The 23125-nt window shown below is 58.1% G+C and overlaps 5 protein-coding genes across 5 annotated transcripts; 3 read left to right on the top strand and 2 right to left on the bottom strand.

The window, feature by feature from the left end:
• Positions 1–1437: 1437 nt before the first annotated feature.
• SPBR_06319 (telomere length regulator protein) lies at positions 1438–7470 on the top strand (the record flags this gene model as incomplete). Its single annotated transcript, XM_040764576.1, has 2 exons — positions 1438–4614; positions 4708–7470. The coding sequence occupies 2 exons, from the start codon at positions 1438–1440 to the stop codon at positions 7468–7470; spliced, it is 5940 nt and encodes a 1979-aa protein (XP_040617471.1).
• Positions 7471–8577: 1107 nt separating this feature from the next.
• SPBR_06386 (importin) lies at positions 8578–12834 on the bottom strand (the record flags this gene model as incomplete). Its single annotated transcript, XM_040764643.1, has 4 exons — positions 8578–8732; positions 8887–9163; positions 9229–9430; positions 9593–12834. 4 exons carry the CDS (start codon positions 12832–12834, stop codon positions 8578–8580), a joined length of 3876 nt encoding a protein of 1291 aa, XP_040617470.1.
• A 586-nt stretch (positions 12835–13420) lies between these two features.
• On the top strand, positions 13421–14368 carry SPBR_07640 (metallo-beta-lactamase domain protein; the record flags this gene model as incomplete). Its single annotated transcript, XM_040765894.1, has 1 exon — positions 13421–14368. One exon carries the CDS (start codon positions 13421–13423, stop codon positions 14366–14368), a length of 948 nt encoding a protein of 315 aa, XP_040617469.1.
• A 1151-nt stretch (positions 14369–15519) lies between these two features.
• Positions 15520–17112, top strand: SPBR_07108 (dhhc zinc finger membrane protein; the record flags this gene model as incomplete). Its single annotated transcript, XM_040765362.1, has 1 exon — positions 15520–17112. The coding sequence occupies one exon, from the start codon at positions 15520–15522 to the stop codon at positions 17110–17112; it is 1593 nt and encodes a 530-aa protein (XP_040617468.1).
• Positions 17113–17643: 531 nt separating this feature from the next.
• SPBR_06415 (myosin I) lies at positions 17644–21499 on the bottom strand (the record flags this gene model as incomplete). Its single annotated transcript, XM_040764671.1, has 3 exons — positions 17644–17981; positions 18062–21437; positions 21479–21499. 3 exons carry the CDS (start codon positions 21497–21499, stop codon positions 17644–17646), a joined length of 3735 nt encoding a protein of 1244 aa, XP_040617467.1.
• Between the last annotated feature and the right edge of the window lie 1626 nt (positions 21500–23125).

The following is a 23125-nucleotide window of genomic DNA, read 5'->3' as shown; positions in this document are numbered from 1 at the left end:
CAATTGGCTACAGCGTTGGATCGCCCATCGTATGTTACAGCAACAGACAGCAGATGCATACATCACCGGCCAGGCCTGAATGGGCAGGCGTCGGTCGACTCAATCTAGACCTGTCGAGCAACCGCTGACAGGGCTCCGGCAACGGTCGTATCATGGCAGAGCGGCGGTAAAGCAGTCGTAAAAAAGTGCGGAGGGGAGGGCATTGAAGCGCTCGAACGAGAGTCAACGCAAGGAGAACCTGCGTCGTCGACCCCGGCGGTGTGCAAGGGGCGGAGAGGGGCGGTGGCCACAGACCAAAGGCTGCCGGCCAGCAACCAAAAAATAGCATAAGATACAAAATGATAAAACAAAGCCAAAATTACTAGACCACGAACGGAAACGTAGCTCAGAGGAGGGGACAGCCAAGCAAGAGGCTCATGAGGCTTCTGCCGAAAGCTTGACACCGCACCTGCTGTCAGTGCGGCATGCGCTGTAGATCGGGCAGGGAAGGTGCGTCAAAGACGCATCTAAGGTCGACGTTACGGAAGACCGTCGGATACATTGCAGAGGCACACTTGAACATGCAGGTATCTTACAAACTGGCCGAGCCGTAGAGTGGCACAGATGACAACCCCACTAACTTTTTGGCGGTCAAGTCGAGTCACCGCTCACCCCGCTACAGCCGCCAAAAGTAACTGTGGACGTCACTGTAGACTGTGCGTAGAGTGCGAAAGCTTAATGTGCACCGTATGATACACTGTACTACGTCCCACTGTGGGACACTGTGAGTGACACGCTAAATCCGCGACAGAGGCACGTCTCGCAGCCTTTCACGCGTAAATTGGCGAGCTGGAAAGACGCGACCCGTCGCGTTCACCACTGGCGAGGCACACCCTATTTGGCTCATTTAGGGAAAGGACCCAGACGACGCTTCTACGCTTCCACCTCCCTTCCTCGCCGGCACGCTCTCCCGCCAACACAACGTCCCTCCTTCTCGCAGCTGTTGTTCCGCAATTCTTGCATTCCTCAATTATCCTCAGCCTTCCTTTCATTCTGCCGTTTGCTATCCCTTTTCCATCGCATCGTTCTGGGTTCTCGTTCATTTCTGCATTACACAACTGCCAGCTTCTGCTCCATATCGCACTGCAGCGAAGCACGATCACTGTATTTCGACCCTGCACTCGTTTTCGTCGTCTGTTTTGTCATCTCGATCTCGATCTCGTCTCTCGCTACGTTTGTGTTCCGGCCTCCTTTGCTCGGCCGTCCTCGTCGACATCGGCTGATGACGAGCATACCCGTTGCTCGCCTTGCACGTCCGCCCGTTTGGCTCGCTTCGTCTTCTGCTATGCCCGCTTACAAGGCAGTCTAATACTCGAGTCCGCTGCCTCTGCAGCGTGCCACTCTCTTCCCACGTCTCCTATCTTCATTCCTTCCCCCTTTCTTTTGCACATCGTCGGTATGGCCGAGGTTGCCCCTGCTCGGCTTCTGGAGTCTCTCCCGGCACGACCACCGACGCCACCTAGGGAGACACAGGTGGTAGAAGTTGCCCGGAAACAGCCTTTGCTGGCTGCCAGCCGATGTAACCCGCTCGACCCCCGTTCGAGCCTCCATACACCCCCCAGTGCCCAGTCTCTCGTGTCTTCTGCTACCAAGACCGGCAGCACGGGATCGCGGCAAAAGAAGGTCGAGTTCTCCGCCAAGGCCGAGTACAAGGAACCGCCCGTGTACACAGAGACCGCCGACAGGTCACAGACAAACACCACGCCACCTATTGTGGTGCTCCCTCCATCATCGAGTGCCTCGCGACCGACCAAGTCCATCCTCAAGGCCACTGCCTACGAAGCCGTTATCCCTTCATCTCCGACGAATATCTCCGACATGCTCGCGTCAACGGTACAGCAACTGGTCGGCGCGGACCGAGACTCGAAGCTGGATGCTTACATGATGCTCGCCCGCGCCCTTAAGACCTCCGACAACCTCCCTGACCGTATTGCTCTGCAAAGCAAGATGCCACTCTTCACGCAGTTTATCCAGCGTGACATCACGTCCCCCAAGACGCTTGAAGGCGCCCTCGACTCAACCCTCGTTATTGCCGCTCTCGACCTCCTCAACACCTTCCTCCGCTTCTCTGCCATTGCATCCACCCTCTCCAACGACTTTGGCGTTTTCATCATCGACCACTGCATTCGCTCCTTTGAGGTATCTAGTGTGCCCCGGGACGTGCTGCGCACACTGATGCGCGTCGTCGCGCTGCAAAGCTTCCCTGCAAAGGTCATGACATCTGACCGGGTTGGCCGGCTGGTGGCTGCTCTGCATAATATGGACGAGCAGTACGAGAGCAAAAACACGATTGTCATGCGATCTATCATCTACCGGACACTCGTGAAGAACAACAAGATGCTCATGACCGTGCACCTGGAATGGATGCCAGACCTGCTGGCTGACATGGTGAGCACTGTCCCCCACATCCGCGAGGCCGCCATCAGCCTTGGACTTGAGGCTGCCTTTGCTCTCGGCCGCGAACGGCCTACTTCACAGCGACTCGGAGAGCTCCTGCAAGCAACTGTCGAAGACGAGAGATATCTCGACTACTACGCCAATCGCCTGCAGACCATGACCAAGAACAAGGCCGAGGCCTCTTCCGTGCCACAAATTTGGAGCGTCGTGACCCTTTTCCTGCGGACGCTTGAGAAGTGGGACTTTCTTATGAAGTGGCTGCACATTCTCCAGGCCTGCTTCAATAGCAGCGACTATCGCACAAAGGAAGAGGCCAACTACGCCTGGAGCCGCTTCACCTACGCCCTGCTTCGCAATAACCGCACCCTGTCGAAGAAGATGACCGTTGTCCTCAACCAGGCCCTTGTGAGCCAGCTGCGCCGCCGCGGCTCCGGCAAGCAAGCCGACGACTTCCGCAAGGTTGTCCTGGGTTGCGTTTGCAATCTGTTTTACTATGCTATGCATGATGCCAGCCAACTGGACAACACCTGGGACAACGTTGTCAGGCCCGTTGTGCTGCAGCTGCTCGAACTGTCCACCGCTGAAGAATCGACACGGGAGAAACGGAAAGTCAATCTGACGTCCGCATGCACCATTCTCACCGGTCTAATTGACTGCTCCGCACCCCGGCCCTGGAAGGAAGACCACATTGCTAAGAGCCCCATTGTGTCCCCGGAAGACCTCCCAGCGGTCGATGCGAAGTGGATTCGGCGCAATGCCGACCGCGTCTTTGCTCTTGTCGGTCCTATCCTGGAGCAGAACTTTCTCGAGCTCGCCACACCGCGCAGTGCTACTCAAATCCTTTGGCAGGCCGTCGTTGGAGCTGTGTCTGCTGCGGCCGCAAAGGAGATCAAGGTGTCACCAGAGACTGCTGCTTTCGTTGGCCACGTACTCTCTCTTCTTCTCAAGGTGTGGACGAACGGAGTTCCGTCGACAAGTCATACCTCCAACCTCAGCGGCAGCGTAACCTCCACTAGCCAAACAAACGACTCGGACATCACCTTTGCGACGACCCGGTATTTGGCGGCCGCCCGCGAGTTTCTCCTTACCACAGTGGACTCTCTCGGCTGCCTGCCCTTCACCGAGAAGCAACTGTCCCGGGACGAGAGAAATGCCTTTGTGCCCGTCGCAACGCCCTCGCAGCGCGCCGGCAAAGGTCACTCAGTATCTCGTACGCCTCTTCGTCACCTCTTCTCTATTCTCTCGTCGTTGCCTCCTGGGGTCCAGGACGACGAAGACTTTTCCGATTTCGTGGAATCCATTTTTGCTCCTTTCTTCTCCGCCAAGTCGGCCAAAGGCCGCCGCACCTTGGCTTACGAAATGCTACAGATGACACCCATGGATGCTCTGTGCCCGTACGGTCCGTGGCAGGTCGTCGCATCGCAGATCACGTCAAGCATGGCCCAGACAAGTAGCGCTGGAGGCAGTGTCAGCAACGGAAGTGGAAGTGGCAGCAACGGCATCAAGGGAAGTCACGGGGACTCCATCGGCAACTACTACCAGATGTCACTGTCGCCCAGCTCTGGCAGCGCCAGCGTCACCCCTGCAGGCCACGAGTACCGCGAGGTTGTCCGAGTGCTCGAGCGTGGCCTTCGCTCGACGCCCAATCTGCCGTGGACCCGCTGGCAGGCTCTCTTCTGCACCATTTGTGATAGAGTCCGCGACGATGCCGGAGAAGCTGGACTGGCCATGTGCGTTTTGGACCCGCTGGCCAAGACAATGACGGAGCTCCTGTCTCAGACTACCTCGGCCGCAGCCTCTCCAACAGTCTCTCGTGCGATTGTTGAGCTACTATCCGTAGCCACCCATCCGAGAGACCGCCAAGCTGTGGATGCTGCGAAGCGCCGCCTTTGGGGCTCCGCCATCGCTTCATCTGGTCCTATGGCCCCCTTTGATCCGTTTGACCACTTTTACAAACTAGTAAGCAACTCGCTGCGGCAGGCTTACGTATCTTACGACGCCGGAAATCACGACTCGGCGGTGTTTGGAACAGCACTTCTGAAGGAGCTCACAGGCTTCTTTGGTCGATCGAACGAGCAGCTCTTTTTGAAGGCCTTGGCCTCCGTCCAGGATGGCCTCGCGGAATGGGTGCAAGACTTGGAAGGCAAGCTCAACCGTGGTTCGAGCGCTGCTGATGCTGTAAGTCGACCTTTAATTTTAAGCTTAAACAAGTGTGCTTGTAATTGTTATGATCCAGGATTCCGGGCACGAGCTAATGATCTTTTCCTTCAGATTACTTCGCTTTGGGATGCTTTGTGCGCCTTGTTGGAGCGTGCCGGCGGCACGTCATCCGGCCTTCCCATAGCAACCTTGGAGCCAATCCTCCACGCTTCCTTTGCCGGAAAGCACCGCCATATCGTCAACGCGACTCTGGTCATGTGGAACAAAATCTACAGTGGCTACGAGGGCGTGCTGGACTACCCGGAGAGACTCAGAGAAGCTCTTGTGACTCTGCAGGTCTATGTTGACATTCCTATTCCCGGATTGGACATCACCCTTACGTCGTCCGGTGGAGCCCAGCAGCCTTTGTTTGTGGACACCGAGGATGATGTCTTTCATCCTGAGGCCGTGATAACGCTTTCCTCTGCCGGCAGCCATATGAACGAGGCCTCCACGCCGCGCCCGGCTTTGAGCAAGTCACACTCCACACCGACGCATACGCCTCTATCTGCTACATCCCCATCGTCTGTCCACAGAGGTTCTAATGGCAAGTCGAAGAAGTCTGCCAAGAAGGACAAGATGCTCCGGCGGGAGAAGTCAGAGTCCACCCCTGCACGGCCTCGTCACGATGACTCGCAGATCGAGTTCACAGCCATCGATTTCCCGAGCGCCGTGACGAGTAGTGCAGCGGAATCAACTGCCAAGGATATCGATGCTGCTGAAGAATCACAGATTCTCACCGACAGACAGCGTGAGGTCCGTGATCGCCAGCGCGAGACGAACGCACTCTACTCGGATGTGATAAGCTCAAGCCCGACCGGCGAGGCTGCGGCCAGAAAGCTGTCTACAGCGACGCGGACAGTTCCTGCCCGGGAGTCGAGTGTTTCTCTTCCTCAGCAGGTTATTGAACCTGCCCTTGTCCAAGCTAGCCTTTGCCAGGAAAATGAGCAGGAGAAGCGGGCGTCATCCCCTGCGTCCGAGGACGTTGCACTACCTGACCAGGTCCGCACCGCGACGCCAGAGCCGCCAACAGCCGCCGCTGGTCCGTGTGTTACGGCGGCAGGTGCCTTTGCGGAGGACGAGTTTATCGCCTCGACTCCGACCCCACGCCGTGGCCAAGCCCTTGTCTTCCCCGAAACCCACGACAACGAGATCGACTCCCCTTCGTCGCCACCCGAGCCGCGCCGGTACCCCTTACTGCCCGACATCTCCTCACGGTCTCGTAGCAGCAGTATCCTGGACGAGTGGCAGTTCTCGTCTTCCCCTCTGTCTGGATCGCCCATTGCTGCCCGCCACACGCTACCTGAGCCGGAGCTTAGTATCGACGGTGTTATCGAGACCAGCCTGGGGGAGCGGGTACAGGTGACCGGAGGACACAGCGGTGGTGCTGCGCACAACGTGCCGTCAGCAACGGAACAGGCTGTCAATCACGAACCGCCTACTTTAAAGCCCACGAACGACGGCGATGTCGACATGGAAGATGCCGTCATACCTGCTTCAGCGGATGTCGACCCCGCCTTGATGTCTTCGCGCGACAACCTTACAGTGCAAATCTCGCCCCTTGTACATAGGAAGAGCCGCCCGCCCACATCGCCTGCTACTCCCCGGCAAACGCGTCGCCAGAGTGCCCTTTCTCAGGAGATGTCACAGGAGAACCACGCAGACGACGAGAGCTCGACTGGCGACATCAGCTTTTCGGGCTCCGCGTCGACATCAGTCCCGCAGAGCTTACCACGTGCTCACCGCAAGGACCGGAAGGCGTCTGCGTCCAAGGCTGTTGCACAGTCGAGCCCGATCCGGGCGTCGGGCAGCAGTGGCCGACGCTATAGACTGATGGCCATGCCGCCCCCGTCAATGCATAATGTGTCATTCCGGATGAGCGACGGCGAGGAGCGCAGCATGCTGCGGCTGGCGATTGAGCTGGATATGGTTAACAAGCAATCCCAGCCAGAGATGCCGTCCTCCCCTGTCCCCAGCGCACCGCCCAGCACGCGCAGCAGCAGCAAGGTGCGCAACAATGCTTCGACAGACGGTTTGGAAGCTCTCGACTGTATCACGGTCTGGACGAGCCACGAAAAGAACGAAAAGAACGGAAAGAACGACAAGAAGACCAAGAAGGCCAAGAACGAGCAGGCTGATACCACTGCTGGCTCACCCGAGAGCTCGCAACAGACGCCATCGCAGCGTTCGCGGCGCAGAAAGAGGAAGCGGTCTGCTTCAGCACAGGCTGATGACGTGGCCATCGCCACCGCGTCGTTCAGCCCCGGTGTGACCAGTCGCCGTGCCGAACGAAAACTTGCGCGGGCCAGACGCCACACTAGCGAAGCCAGATCAGAGCGGAGCCAGAAAACGGCCAGCCCGGCTCCGGCAGACGCAGTTCAAGATGAAGAAGGGGCTTCCACAACGGCCGAGGTCGGTCTCTCCTCGCGCAGCAAGAGAGTCGTGGCCGACGAGACCGCTAGCAAGGGGTCCGATGGCGACCACGACGTACAGTCGCAGCTGGCTCTTGAGCTGCGGGAGCTTAGTAGCCGCAGCACTCACAACAATGTGGTGGACCTGACTGCTGTGGCCGACACATCGGCAACGACGGATGAGGTGAACATCGCGGACGATATCGAGCCGGATTCCGTGGTGGAGGTCGACGTGCCCCCTGCAAGCGACGAGGACCGGCCGACCAAGAAGCCTCGGCTGGCGGGCATTCTGTCCTTGCTCCGGGGCAGCTTGACGCTCCTCAATTCGGCGACGCTGTCGCGCGAGGAGGTGGACCAGGTGGAGGATGTGTGTATGGACGTGAAGCGGGCCCTGTACGATGCAGAACGCCGTGGCCGAGATTGAATTGTTGGAGAGAAGGGACAGGACGGACTGTTGTGTTTTGGTGATGATGCAGAATTTGCGACGTTCCTGATGAGGTCGGCGGGCATTTTGACCAGCTTTTATTATGGCGTTTTGGGTTTCAAGGCAGCAGGCATCTAGCATTTTGGGGTTCAGTGTTTATTTTTGACATCCTGCATCATATATACACCCTTGCCACAGCATGAGAAATAAAAGTGCTTTACGTAAAACCTTTGGTCCATATACAAGATGTGAAAGACGATGTAAGAGCCATTTTGAAAATGTTGCGATGTTGTTCGTAGCCATTTGTAATCTGTCAGTGACAGGGCTATTTGCACCCTCCGAGGCACAGCGTCTCTCCCCTCAGATAGCTGTTCAAATAGGGCCTATCCAAGATCAGTGTCCCCCCAATTGAGCTACCCCAGCTCTAGAAGGTGAAATTGCGGGGAAGGGGACCTTGCCTCGGCAATCGGATGCTTTGGGGCAAGTGTGCTGTAGGGGCGGAGTAGTGGCTTCGGGGAAGGTGTGTTCAATGGTAGCTGTGGCCGTAGCTTTTTGGCTTCAGAGGGAATCCGACGCCGAGTGCCGGATGTCGCATTTCCAACGCATTTATACTCCTGTTGTTTTGGTTCTCGAGGGCTTCGATGGGGTCTCTGTACTTTCCTCTCGCATATCCGTATCGCAGTCTATTCTCATCTCTCCCGTCCTCCTCTGCCTCCTTATCGTTGCAATGAAGGGCATCAAGATTACACAATACGTAAAGGTCAGTCTTTTGTCTTGTTTTCCGTCTGCATGTCTCGCACCTCTGTCTTATACCGTCTTGTCGCCTAACACCCTCTAGGGCCCCGAGGAGCTCGTCGTCGAGTCGCTTCCCGATGCCCAGGCCGCGCCGGACCAGTACGTCATCGCCGTCCACGCGGCCGCCGCCAACTTTTTCGACATTCTCCAGATCCAGGGGAAGTACCAGAATCAGCCTCGTAGGTGGCAGTCTCTCCCAAAAGAAGAAAGACGCAAAGGCACAAGGCTCCCCGCTAACCATCAGCCTTCCCGTGGATCGCCGGTGCCGAGTTTGCCGGGGTCGTGTTGGCGACACCCAGCGCCAGTTCCGTTCTAAAACCGCGCTTTGCAGTTGGTGACCGCGTCTTTGGTGCCAGCCAGGGCGCCTATGCTACCAAGGTCGTCGCCACGGAGAGCCAGCTGCAGCCCGTCCCCCCCGGCTGGTCCTTTACGGAAGCCGCCGGCCTGTTTGTCACGGCGCCCACGAGCTATGCGGCACTTGTGCTACGCGCTGGTGTCAAGCAGGGCGACTATGTGTTGGTCCACGCTGCCGCCGGCGGCGTTGGACTGGCAGCCGTGCAGAGTAGGTCCTTTTTTCCTAGATCCCTTACCCTCCCGACTATAAAGAATGTCTTCTCTGACACCCCGCGTCACTCCAGTCGCCAAGGCGTTCGGCGCCAAGGTCATTGCCACCGCTGGCACGGAGCACAAACTTGCGGTCGCCCGCGCGTTCGGCGCCGACCACGCCATCAACTACAAGTCCGACACCAACTGGCCCGAGACGGTCAAGAAACTGACGGGCGGCCGCGGCGTCGACATTGTCTACGATCCTGTAGGCATGGTCGACCTCAGCACCAAGTGCACGGCGTGGAACGGCCGCATCCTGATTGTGGGCTTTGCGGCCGGCAAGATTGAAAAGCTGGCCATGAACAAGGTCTTGCTGAAAAACATTAGCATTGTGGGCATCCACTGGGGTGCCTACACCCTAAAAGAGATCGAGGCAATCCCGGCCGTGTGGGAGGGCCTGCGGCGGCTGATTGACCGGGGCGCGTTCCGGCCGACAGTGTTTACCGACGGCGAGCCGTTTTCGGGCCTGGACCGTGTGCCGGCAACGCTCAAGGCGCTCGGTGGCCGTGAGACTTGGGGCAAGGTTGTTGTGGCCGTGCCGCAGGAGGCTGAGAGCAAACTGTAGGGGACTGTCAGTGGATATATCGTATATATAGAGATGCGTGTATAGATTGGCCTGAAGAGTCGTTTCAATGTAGTGTATATTATCTTTCCTGTAAATATTCATTGCTTCGTTATACTGTCCTGCACCACATACAACCGTTAATATTGGTGATCAGACCGGGGCGTTGTCAGGGCCTGGAACCCAGCCAGCACGTCTCGGTCTACATTCACTAGCCAGTTGTCGTTGAAAGCCCCCTCGCCGCCCACTCGCCCAATCACGTCCATCAGCCGCGCCATGATGAACTCGTGAGTAGTCTGTGTGTGCAACGGATCCTTGGCCACAAACGCCGCCTCGGCCGTCATCAGCGGCGTGTCGAACTCGGTCGGCGGTGGCGCGCCTTCGGGCCACACGTACGTATCGGGTTTCGTCGCGTCGCCCTGTGCATCCATCACGGTGCTCGTCCACATCGCGAGGTAGTCCTGGAGGCGGCCGAGGACCAGGTCCGAAAACTGGATACCGCTGCCGGCACCCAACGGTCTCTGCACCTCCAGCAGCCGTGTCAGCCCCAAGCACGCCACCTTTTGGCTCTCCGGATTTCCCATGTTGTCAAGGCTGCCGAACCACTCCGCTATGAGCCACGGCCAGATCGCCTCGATATTGGCGCCGCTCGTCGCTTCAGTCAGTTGCGGCACGCCGCCGGATGGCAGTGGGAGGGAGCCGAGAAGGTTGAGAATCGCGTTCGGGTTGCCAAGCGCGATACGGCTCAGGATCAGTACGTACTCGACCTGCGTCGTCGGCTTGATCGGGCTGGTCTTGGCATTGGGACCTGTCGACTGGTGCGCCTCCCATGCGGCCCGCAGCCGCTCGCAAATGCGTGGTAGCATGTTTACCCGCACGAGGTCGTTCACAATGGACGCCACACCTGTCTCACCGCCCAGCATTTCGCCCGAGCGAATCACATTTTGAATGCTTGTCGAAGCCGCGTGCACAATCTCCCACTTTTTGGCGTCCATGGCGCCCGTCAGGGCTTCCAGTGTCGGCACGCGGAACCGGTCCGTCAGTACCGCGTCGGGCGTCAAGATAATGTAGGCGTTTACAATCTCCAGGCACGTTTGCACGAGCTGCGAGTCGTAGTCGAGCACCTGTAGCGCAAGGGGTAGCAGGTCAACCAGCTCGGCCGCCAGAGGTGCTGCCGACTGGCTCATGATGCTGCGCCACAGCTCCACGGCCTCCTCAAACAAGAACTGGTGCACGGGCGAGGTCGGGTTCATGGCGTCTGCGATCAACGGCAAGATAAGCGCGTGATACTTTTGGGACGCCGCGCCGAGTGCCATGATGAGCGTCGCCAGGATCGACAGGACGGCCTGCTTGATCATGAACGTGTCTTCGGGTGCGGATGCCCAGATGCCCGGCAGCGCCGCCACCACGCCGTCGCTGAACTGGCCCGCAATCGTTTCCATACGCTCGATGAAGGTGCGCATCGTCGCGAGCACTGCCAACTTTGTTTCGTCGCTCTCAACCTCCTGCAGCAGGTCGATGAGGGCCGAGAACACGCCAGCTGCGTGCGGCTCGAAAATGACTGCACGGAACTGGAAGTCGTCGACCGTCGACTTGAGGTGGCGGGCTGCCGTCAGCCGAACCACTTGGTCGTTGGCCGGATCCGTTTTGTTCAGTAGATGGGCGTACGCCGAGTACACCACCTTGAGCGACTCCTCCGGCAGCTCGTAAAAGGCCCACGAACCCAACAGGATGGCGACGCGCCGGCGCAAGATCTTGGCCAGGGGGCCATGTACCTGGGCGTCTCGAACAAGAGTCGTGTTCAAGAAGTTGTCGAAATCAAATGCCTTACCCATCGCCACGGCAGCATTGCACATGGCCGTATACACGGCCTCCTTTGTCAGCAGATCTGTCTCGTCGTGCATCGCGTGCTGGAAGTACGCCAGAAGTGGCGGCACCAGAAGCTGCTTATTGTGAATGAGAAGGCTGAGGAAGACACGCTCAGCACACGGCCGCACCTGCCACTCCCATGCCGCGCCCGACTCACTCTCCTGTGCTTCCCAGTCTTCTGGGTCTTCCTCCCATGCCTCGAGGTCGGATTTGCGGAAGACGAACAATTTTGTGACGATGGTGTCGACAACCTGTAGCAAGAACTCGTCGGTAAACAGCTCGCTCTTAATGCGCTGAACGCCGTCGTTCTGGTCCTGCTGCGCCTCGGCGCTGCGGTACTTGAACGTCTTCAGTGGCTGGGTGACGATCTGGATGCAGCTCTTGAGTAGTAATAAGCCCCGCAGGGCAAGCCTCTCCGACAGCGGGCCCTCAAGCTTGGATGACTTTCCTTCTCCACCGCCGCCTCCACCGCCATTATCAGACGAGCCGTTTTGCCGTAGGCCGCCCGAGTTCGTATACACGTCAGCAAAGTTGGCCACAATGCCCCAGTATGCGCGTGCCAAGGCCACCGAGTTGGGTAGGGCCGCAAAGCTCGCAGGGTGTGCTTCGCTCATATCAATGTGCAATCTCGTGAACTTGAGCAGGTGCTTGCCGACAATATCGTCGTCACTGCTGCCGTCTTGGCTGTGGTTGTTGTTGACATAGCCTAGGAACTGGTCAAACTGCGTTTGTGTCAAGGACCAGAACTCCTCCACAAGCTTGGACTTGTGTGGGTGCTCGAAGCCACTGATCACCAGATGCCGCAGCACTTTCAGGGCCGTCAAGCTGTTGATCATCGCATAGTCGACGTTTGTCCGGCTCGCACCGTTACCATTTCCGTGCTGCCCATTCTGGGCCGTAAGATAGCCCATCCATATCGTCGTGTTGGCCGTGTAGATGTCGCCCAGAAGGTAAAACAGCTCCTCCGCAATGTGCTGCAGCGCCGTCTGTGACCGCCGAAGCCGGGCACTGCCCAGCTCCTTGATCACCCGCAGCAACACCAGCAGCCCACCACCCAGCTGGGCCGGATCGGTGTCCTTGACGCTCCGCAGCAGCGCCACCAGGTCAGGCAGCGCCGCCGGCCAGTCCTGTGGGTAGTCGATGCGGACCACCTTGGCCGTTGCCAGTGCATTGTGCAGTGCCAGCGTGCGGTTCTCCTCGCCCACCGTGCCCTGCAACAACCGCGAGCGGATCAGTGCCTTCTCGTCGGGGTGCAGCCCGCCCTTTAGTCGTGCCGAGCTGCGCCAGTATTTGTCGACGCCGTTCTTCAGCAAGATCACGGCGAGAAAGCGGACTTCGTAGGGCAGCGTGCGGTCGAGGAAGACGAGCTGCAGAGACGGGAAGTAGTTTGGGTGTGTCTGCCACTCATCAAGCTGCTGAGACGCCGCCTGACGCTGGCTGTGGTCGCTTGAGTTGCCGGCCTGAAGCGCTTTGCAGAGGTCGGGCAGGTTGAAGGGGACGGCCGCTCCCGGCACCTCGATGGCGAAGCTCATGCTGGGGCGAGGAGTGGGGGGGTGTGGTTCGCATGTGCGTATTCGAGCAGTAAGTGTAGGGTTGAATCGACCACGGTGGGGCGCGGAAGGCCTGCGTGCGAGGCAAAGCGATTTGGTTGGGCCTTTTGTTCGTGGTGAGTTTGTTGATCGTTGTTTTGGCTCAACAGGGGCTCGATTGCAGTGACAACCAGATGCAGCAGGCACGGCAGAAAAAAATTGGCGGTGTCGACTGGGTCGCAACTGCCCCTGCGTGCCTGGCGAACACGCCACCAACAACCAACTCGGCCGAGGTGGGGTAGCTCAGTCGGTAGCTCAGGCCGGACTTATCGCGATCCTGCAACAGGGAAGGTGCGATCAGTCGTGTACTTCGTTTCGGCAATGTCCGAATGACGGTATCTCAATCATTCACAAGAGATGCGCCTCTTTATCTACAATGCATCCCACCCGGCTGTGTCGACTTTGGCAGCCATTCCGAAGCGAACCGAACACAACAGACACGGGTAGAATCGATCACTGAAAGTACAAAGGCTAGGAGATAAAACGGCAAAGCAATTCGTGCACAACAGTCGACCCAACCCAGTTCACAATGGCCGCTCACGATCCTCACGCGACGGACGCCCTGCTCGTCTGCACGGCCTGTGGCACGCAGTTCCCGACCGCCGACCGTGACAAGCTGCCGTCGTGCATCATTTGCGACGACCCGCGCCAGTTCACGCCGCCTACCGGGCAGGCGTTCATCACCATGGCTGACGTCCGTCGCGACTACCACAATGTGTTCCACCCAGTGACCAGCGGCGACGATCGGCTGACAAGCATCGTCACTGAGCCCAAACTGGCCATTGGTCAGCGCGCCGTGCTTGTGCGCACGCCCGCCGGGAACATCCTATGGGACTGCCTGACGCTCATCGACGAACTCACGATTGCGCACATCCGCAGCCTTGGCGGGCTGCTTGCCATCGTCATCTCGCACCCGCACTACTACTCGTCGCACACGGAATGGGCCGCGGCGTTTGACTGCCCCGTGTACCTGCGTGCCGAGGACCGGGAGTGGGCCGTACAACAGTCACCGCACCAAGTCTTTTGGGAGGGCGACGATGTGCAACGGGTGCCGGTAGGAGACACGGACGAAGATGGGACTGACACTGCTGCCCTGGCCATCCGCTTGGGCGGCCATTTCCCCGGAAGCCAGGTGCTGTTGTTCGACGGGCACTTGCTCGTGGCCGACACGCTCGTGACGACTCCTGCCGGACGCGGCAGCTGGACCACGGACGCGTTGGGAGCGCCGCGCACGCGACCAGCCGGCATGAACTCGTTTGCGTTCATGTGGAGCATTCCCAACATGATCCCGCTGTCGGGCGACGAGGTCTTTGCCATGTGGGCGATCCTCAAGCACCATGACTTTACGAGCACGCACGGCGCTTTTGTGGGCATGGACATTGTGGCAGCCGACGTCAAGCAGCGCGTGCTCGACAGCATGAAGATTCAGACGAAGTTTGCCGGCTGGGCTCGCCAAGATGCCTGGGCAAGTGCGTAGCGGCGTGAACAGGTATGTATGTCTGTATGTCTGGACAAGAGCAGGAGCGTGGCTGTAGATTGTTGTCGCCCCTTTTTGTATGTGTCCTCTGTTGACAGACTGGGGAAGATGTCTTTTGTCACGTATTTTGCCGTATCTTTCACTTCCTATATTGCCGAAAACATCCCACGACGTGAGAAAGTAAAATCTGGTCAACCAGTGGAAAGCGTTAGAATCCACGGAGAGCACTTTGTTTCTATTGACCTCAGCTATGCTTGTCGGAGAACTTCAAGCTTTCCACCAACACAACAAAAGTGCAGTTCAGGGCAGCCGCCAAGATGCCGCCTTTTGTTAGCTGCAGCGGAGATGCGGCTGTTGAAGGCCCTGTAAATTACAGCTTACAGTGCAGAATACTCTAAATTTGCAATCGGCCTAGACCGGTCGAAAACGCCTCTGAGGACAAAACAAAGCCAGAGCCATGTGGGGACAAGTCTTGCTCAAGCACAGCCGCGACACGTCGGTTTGGCACGGTCTGGACTCTCTTCGTATTTTTAGTTCAATCTGCCATTTGCGAGAAGCTCGTAGTCCAAATATTCCGGGCGCAAAGGGAAATGAGAGAAACTGCATTTCTCGTACTCAAACACTGCCAAAGTCTCCGTTACAAGGGGAAGGATCTGATGGGTGGGGACTTCCAGGTGAATCACCCACAGCTTCCGTGTTATGCCCCCTGCAGGTCCGGTCGTTCCTTCTCTTCCCTTCTTTTTGAGGCCATCAGTACGTAACTCGGTTTGAATTCGCCCCGCCCCAGAAGCAGGAGCGATCGGTGACACCTGCTCACTATCCGTTTTTGGTGGCTATGCTCAGCTCTACGGCTTCCTTTGGAGCTTCCATCTGACATCGCGGCTCTTCAACCACAACCCCCATCCTCCATCTTCTACCACAAGCTCTTCCAGCCTCTTCAACGAAGTCCAATTGTGTCCATTTGCTGCCCTGTTCGCTGCCCACACGCCCACGGGATCCGAAAAGCACACAAGTTTGCGCAACGCACGCCGAATGCCTTATGCTCACGCGTGTCAACAGCTTCAACGACTGACAACATTGGCAGTCCGCACTACATCGTGACATCGCCGCCGCCAGACGTCCTCCCTCGCCATGCGAGCACCGCTGCCATCATGACCATTCCAACAGGCCCGTCCAAACTCGGCATGCACCTCATCGCCATCCCAGCCGCCGTCTCCCTCATCATCTTCCTGGGCTACAGCTCACAATGGCTCTTCCACACGGCCTCGTCCCTCGAACCGGGGCCGCTCTCCACCACCGAATCCGTCGTTTTCAACACCCTCCTCGGCTGCCTTTGGCTGTCCTACTTCCGAGCATGCATAACCAACCCCGGCCGCTACGTCTTTGACAACCCCGGCGCATCCGACGAAGAGTCCAAAACAGCGCCAAAATCAACAACCGCACCCACTCAGTCCTCCGAGGCTGCCAACGTGCCCGAGCGCCCCGGTTCTTCCTCATCCTCGGGCTCCTCCTCTCACTCACCAACGGCCGGCGTACGCTGGTGCCGTAAATGCGACGCCCCAAAGCCGGCCCGTTCCCATCACTGCCGCCACTGCCGACGGTGTATCCCCAAGATGGACCACCACTGCCCCTGGACCGGCAACTGTGTGTCCATGCAGACCTTCCCACACTTTTTGCGCTTCGTCGTCTTCACCAACCTCTCATTGTGGATGGCCGCGTACCTAATCGGCCGCCGCTTCTATTTTTTGTATGCCCAGCGCTACCTGCCGGCCTACCTAGGCCCGACTCTGGCGCAGCTGATCCACCTAACCATTCTCGGCCTCGTCTGCGCCGGCACCACCCTTGCGTTGTCCATCATGCTGTACACTACCCTGCATTCGTGGATGTTCAACGCCACAATGATTGAGGGCTGGGAGATCGAGCGTCACGAGGCTGTTGTGGACCGCTACAGCTCCACCAATGCGGACGGCAGCTGGTGGGACGACGATGACGAGGACGGCGATGAGGATGAGGATGAGCACGATGCTTACGGCGGCAATGACAACAAGACCGAGGACGGCAATAGCGATGATGAAGATCGCACCGCCAGGCGCGAACGAAAAGCCCGCAAGGCCGCCGCCCTTCGTATGCGCGTCGAGTTCCCCTACGATCTCGGCATCTTTAACAACATGGCGCAGGCCATGGGCACCCGCAATTTCCTATTATGGTTTGTGCCCTTTGCCAGTGGTCCCAAGATCGCCACCGGCCGCAGCGCCTCCGGTGCCGGCTGGGACTGGCCAGAAAACGGCTTCAATGAACGCACGGGGATGTGGCCGCCGCCCGACCCAGAGAAGCTGCGCCATGCGGCCGCGCAGGGCAACTGGGCCGCCACCGGCACTGGCGGTCCCAATTATGGGGCTTCCATGTCTACGGCCTTTGCTTCTGGCCGTGACGACGGCATCCGGCAGTGGGGCACGCCTGAAGAAGAGAAGGCTGCCTTCCAGGCCCGCCAGGAAGCCGATTTCCGGAGGCGACGCACGCAGATCACTGGGCCTGTTCGCCAGGTCGGGTCCGACGACGAGTTTGAACAGGGCATGGACGGCGAGCCGGGCTGGACCAACGCGGACGGTGACCGCTTGCGAGACTATGGCGTGGACGAAGAGGCCGAGAACGATGAGGATGTGCCCATTGCGACACTTCTACAGCAGCGGGATGCTAAAGCAAAAATCGGTGCAGTGGCGGCTCAGAGCAAAAAGAAGCGGTGAGCAGGAGAGGGAAGACTGGCACTCTCACACATATATGTGGAGGGTTCGTTGTCGGATACAAAAGGAAAACATTAATACCTATCTGGGGTAGTTTGGGTAAACAATGAAACACTTTGGTAACTTGGGGAGATTTCAAGTAGCACGATTGCAAACATTGGTGGACATCACGGCGGGAGTCATACACTGGGTGCCATTTCATTTTGTTATTTCCTGTTTTCGAAAACAAATTCAAGAGTCTTTCAGATCAAAAAGGTCCATAATTCGGTCGCAAACGAGGAACGAAGGAAAGAAAAACGTTTTTGGCATGTCATCCATGGTCTCTAGAAAGCGTATCCGCAAAACCAGTTGTAAAAGAGGACTTGACAGCACGGTAGTAAGAAAAAGCACAGCAAAAATGCTAGAACAACCCAAGACGACGACGCAGTAACAAATCATATCAAACAACGGCAACTATTTGTCTAACCCGAGAAAGAAGAAACACACACATGCAGAAAGACACACGCTCCTCATGGCATCCACAGATCTACCAGTCTACCAGTCGTCCGGCTCCCGCCGCGACGTCATGGCGTTTTGCCGCGCCAGCAGTGCGTCTGCCAGGCTCATGCTACCGGAAACCGATGGCGTTGGCGTGTTCGTGCGGCTGCCGTCCGACGAGTAGGCACTGCCGCCGTTGAGGCTCATGCCCGAGTCACGCGGCTGAAGCGTCGACGAGGCTGCCGAGGAACGGCTGGCACCGGTGCCACCGATAGGCCGGCGAGGCGGGGCCGGCGGAGCAGGACGCGAAGACGCCGGCGGGGGTGCCACGATCTCCTCGACGTACGCCGCAGGCACCCAAGCCTGCTTATCGCTGATCTTGGCCAACCACCAGCCTAAGTTGTTAGTACGGGAATAACAAAGACGAGTAAAAATATGAAGAACGAAAAATAAAATCATGTGAAAAGGTACTTACCATTGTTCTCCTTTTGGACAATCTCGATAATCTGTCCTGCCTTGATGGACATTTCATTGTCCTTTTGGCCAGCAAAGTCGTACAGGACCTTGGCCGTAATGGCCGCAGGTGCTGCCGGCGGAGGAGGTGGTGGTGGCGGCGCGCGCACGGCCGACGTGTTGGATGCGGTGCGCGTGTGTGACGGTAGCACCGAGGTTGCTGCCGCCGATGCAGCGGCCACCGCAGCAGGGTTAGGGCGAGTGGGGACGATACGGGGTCCAGCAGCGGCGGAGGAAGCAGCAGATGACGAACCACTGGCAGCGGGTCTTGGAGGAACAGCGCGAGACGAGTTGGCGGCAGGCCGCGCGGCAGGTGTTGGCTGAGGCTTGCGGCTGTTGGGGGCCGTGATTCGCGAGGGGCGGCCGTTGGGTCCACCTGGTTTGATCAGCTTGCCGCGCGTGATAGGCCGTGGCGGCACGGGTTTAGCAGGGGGGGTGGGCCGCGGCATGGAGTTGGGCGGCTCGCCGACACGCGTGTGCACGGCACCGCTCTTGTAATAGTCGACAGGCACCTGCGAGTCCTTGAGCACCTTGACCAGCTGCGGTTTGCCGGGCTTCTTGTGGTACTCGATGGAGTCGCCGATCTTGAGGTTGAAGCCGCCCGGCATGACGCGCTGCATCTGCACAAACATCTCTGTCTTGAACACGCAGTTCAGAAGCGGGTCCGCCTCCTGCGGCGAGCCGACATTGAGCGAGAACCAGTCATCGCGCGATGTGGACGTGCCGATGAACTTGATCGCACCCAGTGGGATAGCGCGTTCAATCGAGATTTGCGGTTGGTTGTTGACAAAGGCCTGTGAGATGATGTAGAACTTGCTGTTGGTGACAACCAAGACACGCGGGCTCGGCTTGCTGGAACGCCCAAACTTGGCCTCAAGGATCTCGCCACGGCACGAAAACACAGCCTTCTCGTTGGAGCTGATGTTGGTCGCCCTGCGGATGACGCTGCCCGGGCCGGTCGAGGCGTTGATGCCAAGGTAGTCGCCCAGGAAACGACGCGAGCCCAGCAGACTGTAGCGACGGCGCTCCTTGCGGCCACCGAGCACGCGCTGGCCCTGGTCGCGCAGGACCATGTACTCGGCACCGACGCGCTTCTTTCGCCAGAAACGCTGGATACGCGTGGCCGACTCGGCGCGGTACGCGAGGTAGGCACGCCACATGCGCTGGATACGCGTCGCCATGTTGTGCCAGTAGCGGTCGCGCATGTGTTCCAGCGCGAACAGCGTCTCAGGGGCCTTGATAAAGGCCTTGGTCACGCCCATCTGCCACTCCTCGGGCGGGATGCTTGTGTCCTTCAAAATCTCTCTGGTGGCCGCTTCGTACGAGCCTGTCCACGTGTACTCGCCGGCATACGACGTGGCAGGGGACAGCAGGAAGAAGCGCTCGACAAACTTTTCAAAGGTCTGGCGGTACGCGAAACCGGCGCGACGGATGCGCACGTTCTCCTGCAGGCCGAGGTACTTGATCTGATGGAGCACGTTGGGCACATTGTACTCGGACGGCGACTTGTTCTCGTTGGGCTTAATGGTGCGGATGTACGATGGCTGGCAGCGCATGAGGGTGTCGACAAGGGCGTTGGCCGACGAGCGGATGCGGTCGCCGGCTGTGGGGGGCTGTTTGCGGTTGTCCTGGTCGACCTGGTTGGGGAAGAGCTCGTGCACAAACTGGTTCTGGCTGACCTGGAACAGGTTCAGCAGGCCCTTGAGCAGCTGGTCCTTGTTCTTGTCCGTGATGCCATCGACGGTGTAGGCGACGTCGCCGGCGTAGTGCTTGATAATAAAGTTGCCCTGGCGCGGCGTCAGGTTCGCGTTGGACATACCGTTCAGAGACTGCATGAACGTGCGGTCGCAGGCGGCCGGGTCGGCGTGGGCGGTCTTGGTGGCGTCCTTGAGGGCGGAGAAAATACCGACGGGGCGGACCTGCTCAATCAGGTCGCACACGACCTTGTTGTCAAAGTACTTGATCGGGGTCCATTGGATCTTCTCGCGGGCGTATTCCTCCTGCTCGGTCTTGAGCGTCAGCTGGATGAAGATCTGCTGCAGCTTCTCGTTGACATAGTTGATGCACAGCTGCTCGAAGCTGTTCTTCTCAAAGATCTCGAAGCCGTAGATATCGAGAATGCCAATAGAGTTGCTGGTGGCCTGGCGCGCCTTGAGCGACTGGTTGATGCGCTCGACGATCCAGTCGAAGAGGTTGCTGTAGATGGCCTTGGCGAGGGCATCGCGCGTGGCAATCGCCTGGGCAACGTTGGCGGGCGACTCAATAACCTCGCCGCTTCGCGGGGTCAGGATGCGAATGGTGATGGCCGAAACCAGCTTTTTGGGCTCGACCTCGAGCAGGTATGCCAGGAAATCGACGACGGACTGGTCGGAGACGGCCGCGTAGCCGCTGTCGTCCTCGTGGAAGACCAGGTTGCCAGTCCACAGCACGGCAGCCAACATGCGGAAGATGCTGTCCTGCTCGGCCTGGCTCAGACCGATAATCTTCATGGCATTCAGTGTATCTCTATACTCGGCCAAGTCGTCGATGCCGTCGACATTGAAGCACTTGGAGCGGCTGGTGTAGATGTAGGTGTCCGGGGTCTGGACGCCAAAGTTCTGGCGGTAGGTGTCGGAGGCGCCCTTGGTGAACTGGTAGAAGATGTGGAAGTTGCGCTCGTTGGTGATCTGGCCGACGACGCGGGTCTTCTCGAGGAGGTAGTTGGTGATGTCGGCACCGACAGGCTCGCCGGCGTCGTTGAAGTGGATCTGCAGGTACTTGCCAAAGCGCGAGGAGTTGTTGTTGCGCAGGGTCTTGGCGTTGCCAAAGGACTCGAGCAGCGGGTTCGTGGCCAGCACCATGTCCTTGATCTGCTGAATGTCGGTGCCGGTGCCGCCGGAGACGTTGGCAATGTACTGCATGATGCGCTTGGCGGCCTCGGTCTTGCCCGCACCGGACTCGCCAGAAATGATGACGCACTGGTTGTCCTTGTAGGCCTTCATGTTGTAGTACGCAGACTCGGCGATGGCGAAGACGTGCGGCGGCATCTCGAGCCGGTTCTTTCCCCGGTAGCTGTCCAGTACCTCGTCGGTGTAGATTCCAAGATCCCGGAAGGGGTTGACGGAGACCAACACATGGCCAATGTATGTGTAAATCTCGGCGCCCTCAAAGCGCTTTTTCAGGTTTTCGTTGATGGCCTCGTTGGACACTTTGCTCAGCAGCGTCAAGTCGGACACGCCAATCTCCTTCTTCTTTGTCGTCTCGAAGATGGCCTTTTTCGGTCGCGCCGCGCCGCCGCTGCGACCGCCACCCCCGGCCCGGTCGGCCTTGTCCTGTTTGTTCGGGCGTCGTGTTATGCCCTGCGGAGGTGAATGTCAGTTTTCGAAACAGGACTCGAAACGAGACCACCCGGCAAAGCCATGTCGGCATTCGATATGCCAGGTGCGGAGGGGCATATGGGCAGGGGAACCTACCATCTTGGGTGTGGTTGGCACCGGATGCGGAGCAGCAAAGGAATAGAATAAACAAAACAAAATAAAAATAAAATAACAATGGAAACAAGCGGCACGCTGTCAAGGAGCAGGCTCGAAGTCGACCGACGTCTGGGGGGAGAGGGGGGGAGGGAAACAAAGATGGTTGCGCTCGGGATGATCGTCGGAGCGTTGGGCGACGGCGGGGTGCTGAGAGGGGAGACGTTGGGAGGGGAAGTCGAGGAGCGAAGGACGATTCAACAAGCACACCCGATTGTCGTCAATGCGAGCAATTTGTCGTCGGTGTCGATGTACGTGAGAGGTCGTAGGTTGTAGGAACGTCGTGAGTCGAGATTATCGACGTTTCGGCGTTTATCTGAGGTTGCCGTGTGGAATTGGTGACGAAACGGTGTTGGCGAGGAAGGAGGGTTATTCCGGCTGCCTTGCACACACTTTTGTCGCTGCACCACAATGCGCTCTGACGAATACGCGCACCCACAAGAGGCAACTGCGACTCGTGCCTACTGGCGGCCGATTATGGAAGCTTCGGGCAGTACCAGCCCCCGGCGCTTTCCAGTTGGCGACAGGAGGTGCGGGGTGCACAGCCACACAGATATTGCTTGCCTCTGCTGGTCTCTAGCTGTATTTTGCCTGACTCTTGTCGTACAGGGGACCTGTGAGGCCTTTAGGGGCGAATCCGGTGCAAAAAAAGGGGGGCGCCGCGCAATCCAGCCACCTTCTTAGCGCCAATGCCAGCGGGAAGAACCACATTTTGACGGTCTCAGGCGAGGTACTTGACAAAGCCCGGATTTATGTGGCAAAATCGGCCAATCCGAAGTACCCCCGCCAAAGTCAGACTGGTGACATCAGGATTTCCTCTTTTACAGTCGTTTTCTTTTTTTTTTTCTTTTTTCCTTTTCCTTCACCTCCTGCACGATGACATTATCCCACATGCGCTGTGAACAGATGTTTGCATGCCGAACAAGCACAGTCGACCAGCGAATCGAAAATTCCATTCTATGAGCGCCATCCTTTCGGTGAGGAATCGCTGCTCTATATACTTCAGCAGGCACAGCTCCAAGTACTCTGACCGTATTAAGTTGTGCATAAACCGAGAGGAGTTTGCGGCGGGCCGCTCTTTGAAGGAATATTCTTCTTGTGCCATAGGCAAAGTCGTGCGTATTAACTACGGACATCCGAGGTCCGGCTCTGCCTCCCATTGCTTTTCAGTTTCCCATCACTCTCCACGGCACATATTGGAGGGAAGTCGTTCTGCAACGGACGTTCAGATCGGAAATTTCCCAGCAAGACGAGCTGCGTAGAAGGCGAAATTCTTTCAAGAATACGACGAGGCACTCATTATATCCTCGCACATCTTACCCTGGGACGGCCTGTGACAAGCTCTGGCGGGCTGTTGATTGTAGATCATGCAGGATGGTCGAGCTTCCGTTGAGCCTGTAGCTGGCCTGGGCCGTAGGGACTGGGCCTCGAAGATGCTTTGTCCCTCAGAAATTATCTCATTGGCGTGTGGTTTCCCTTCTTCTACTTCTTCTATCCTTTTGCCTGGAACATACTTG

Source organism: Sporothrix brasiliensis (assembly GCF_000820605.1).
Source record: "Sporothrix brasiliensis 5110 chromosome Unknown Cont20, whole genome shotgun sequence".
NCBI lineage: Eukaryota > Fungi > Ascomycota > Sordariomycetes > Ophiostomatales > Ophiostomataceae > Sporothrix > Sporothrix brasiliensis.
Note: the sequence above shows the minus strand (reverse complement) of the source record. Positions and strands in the feature narration are given on the sequence as shown.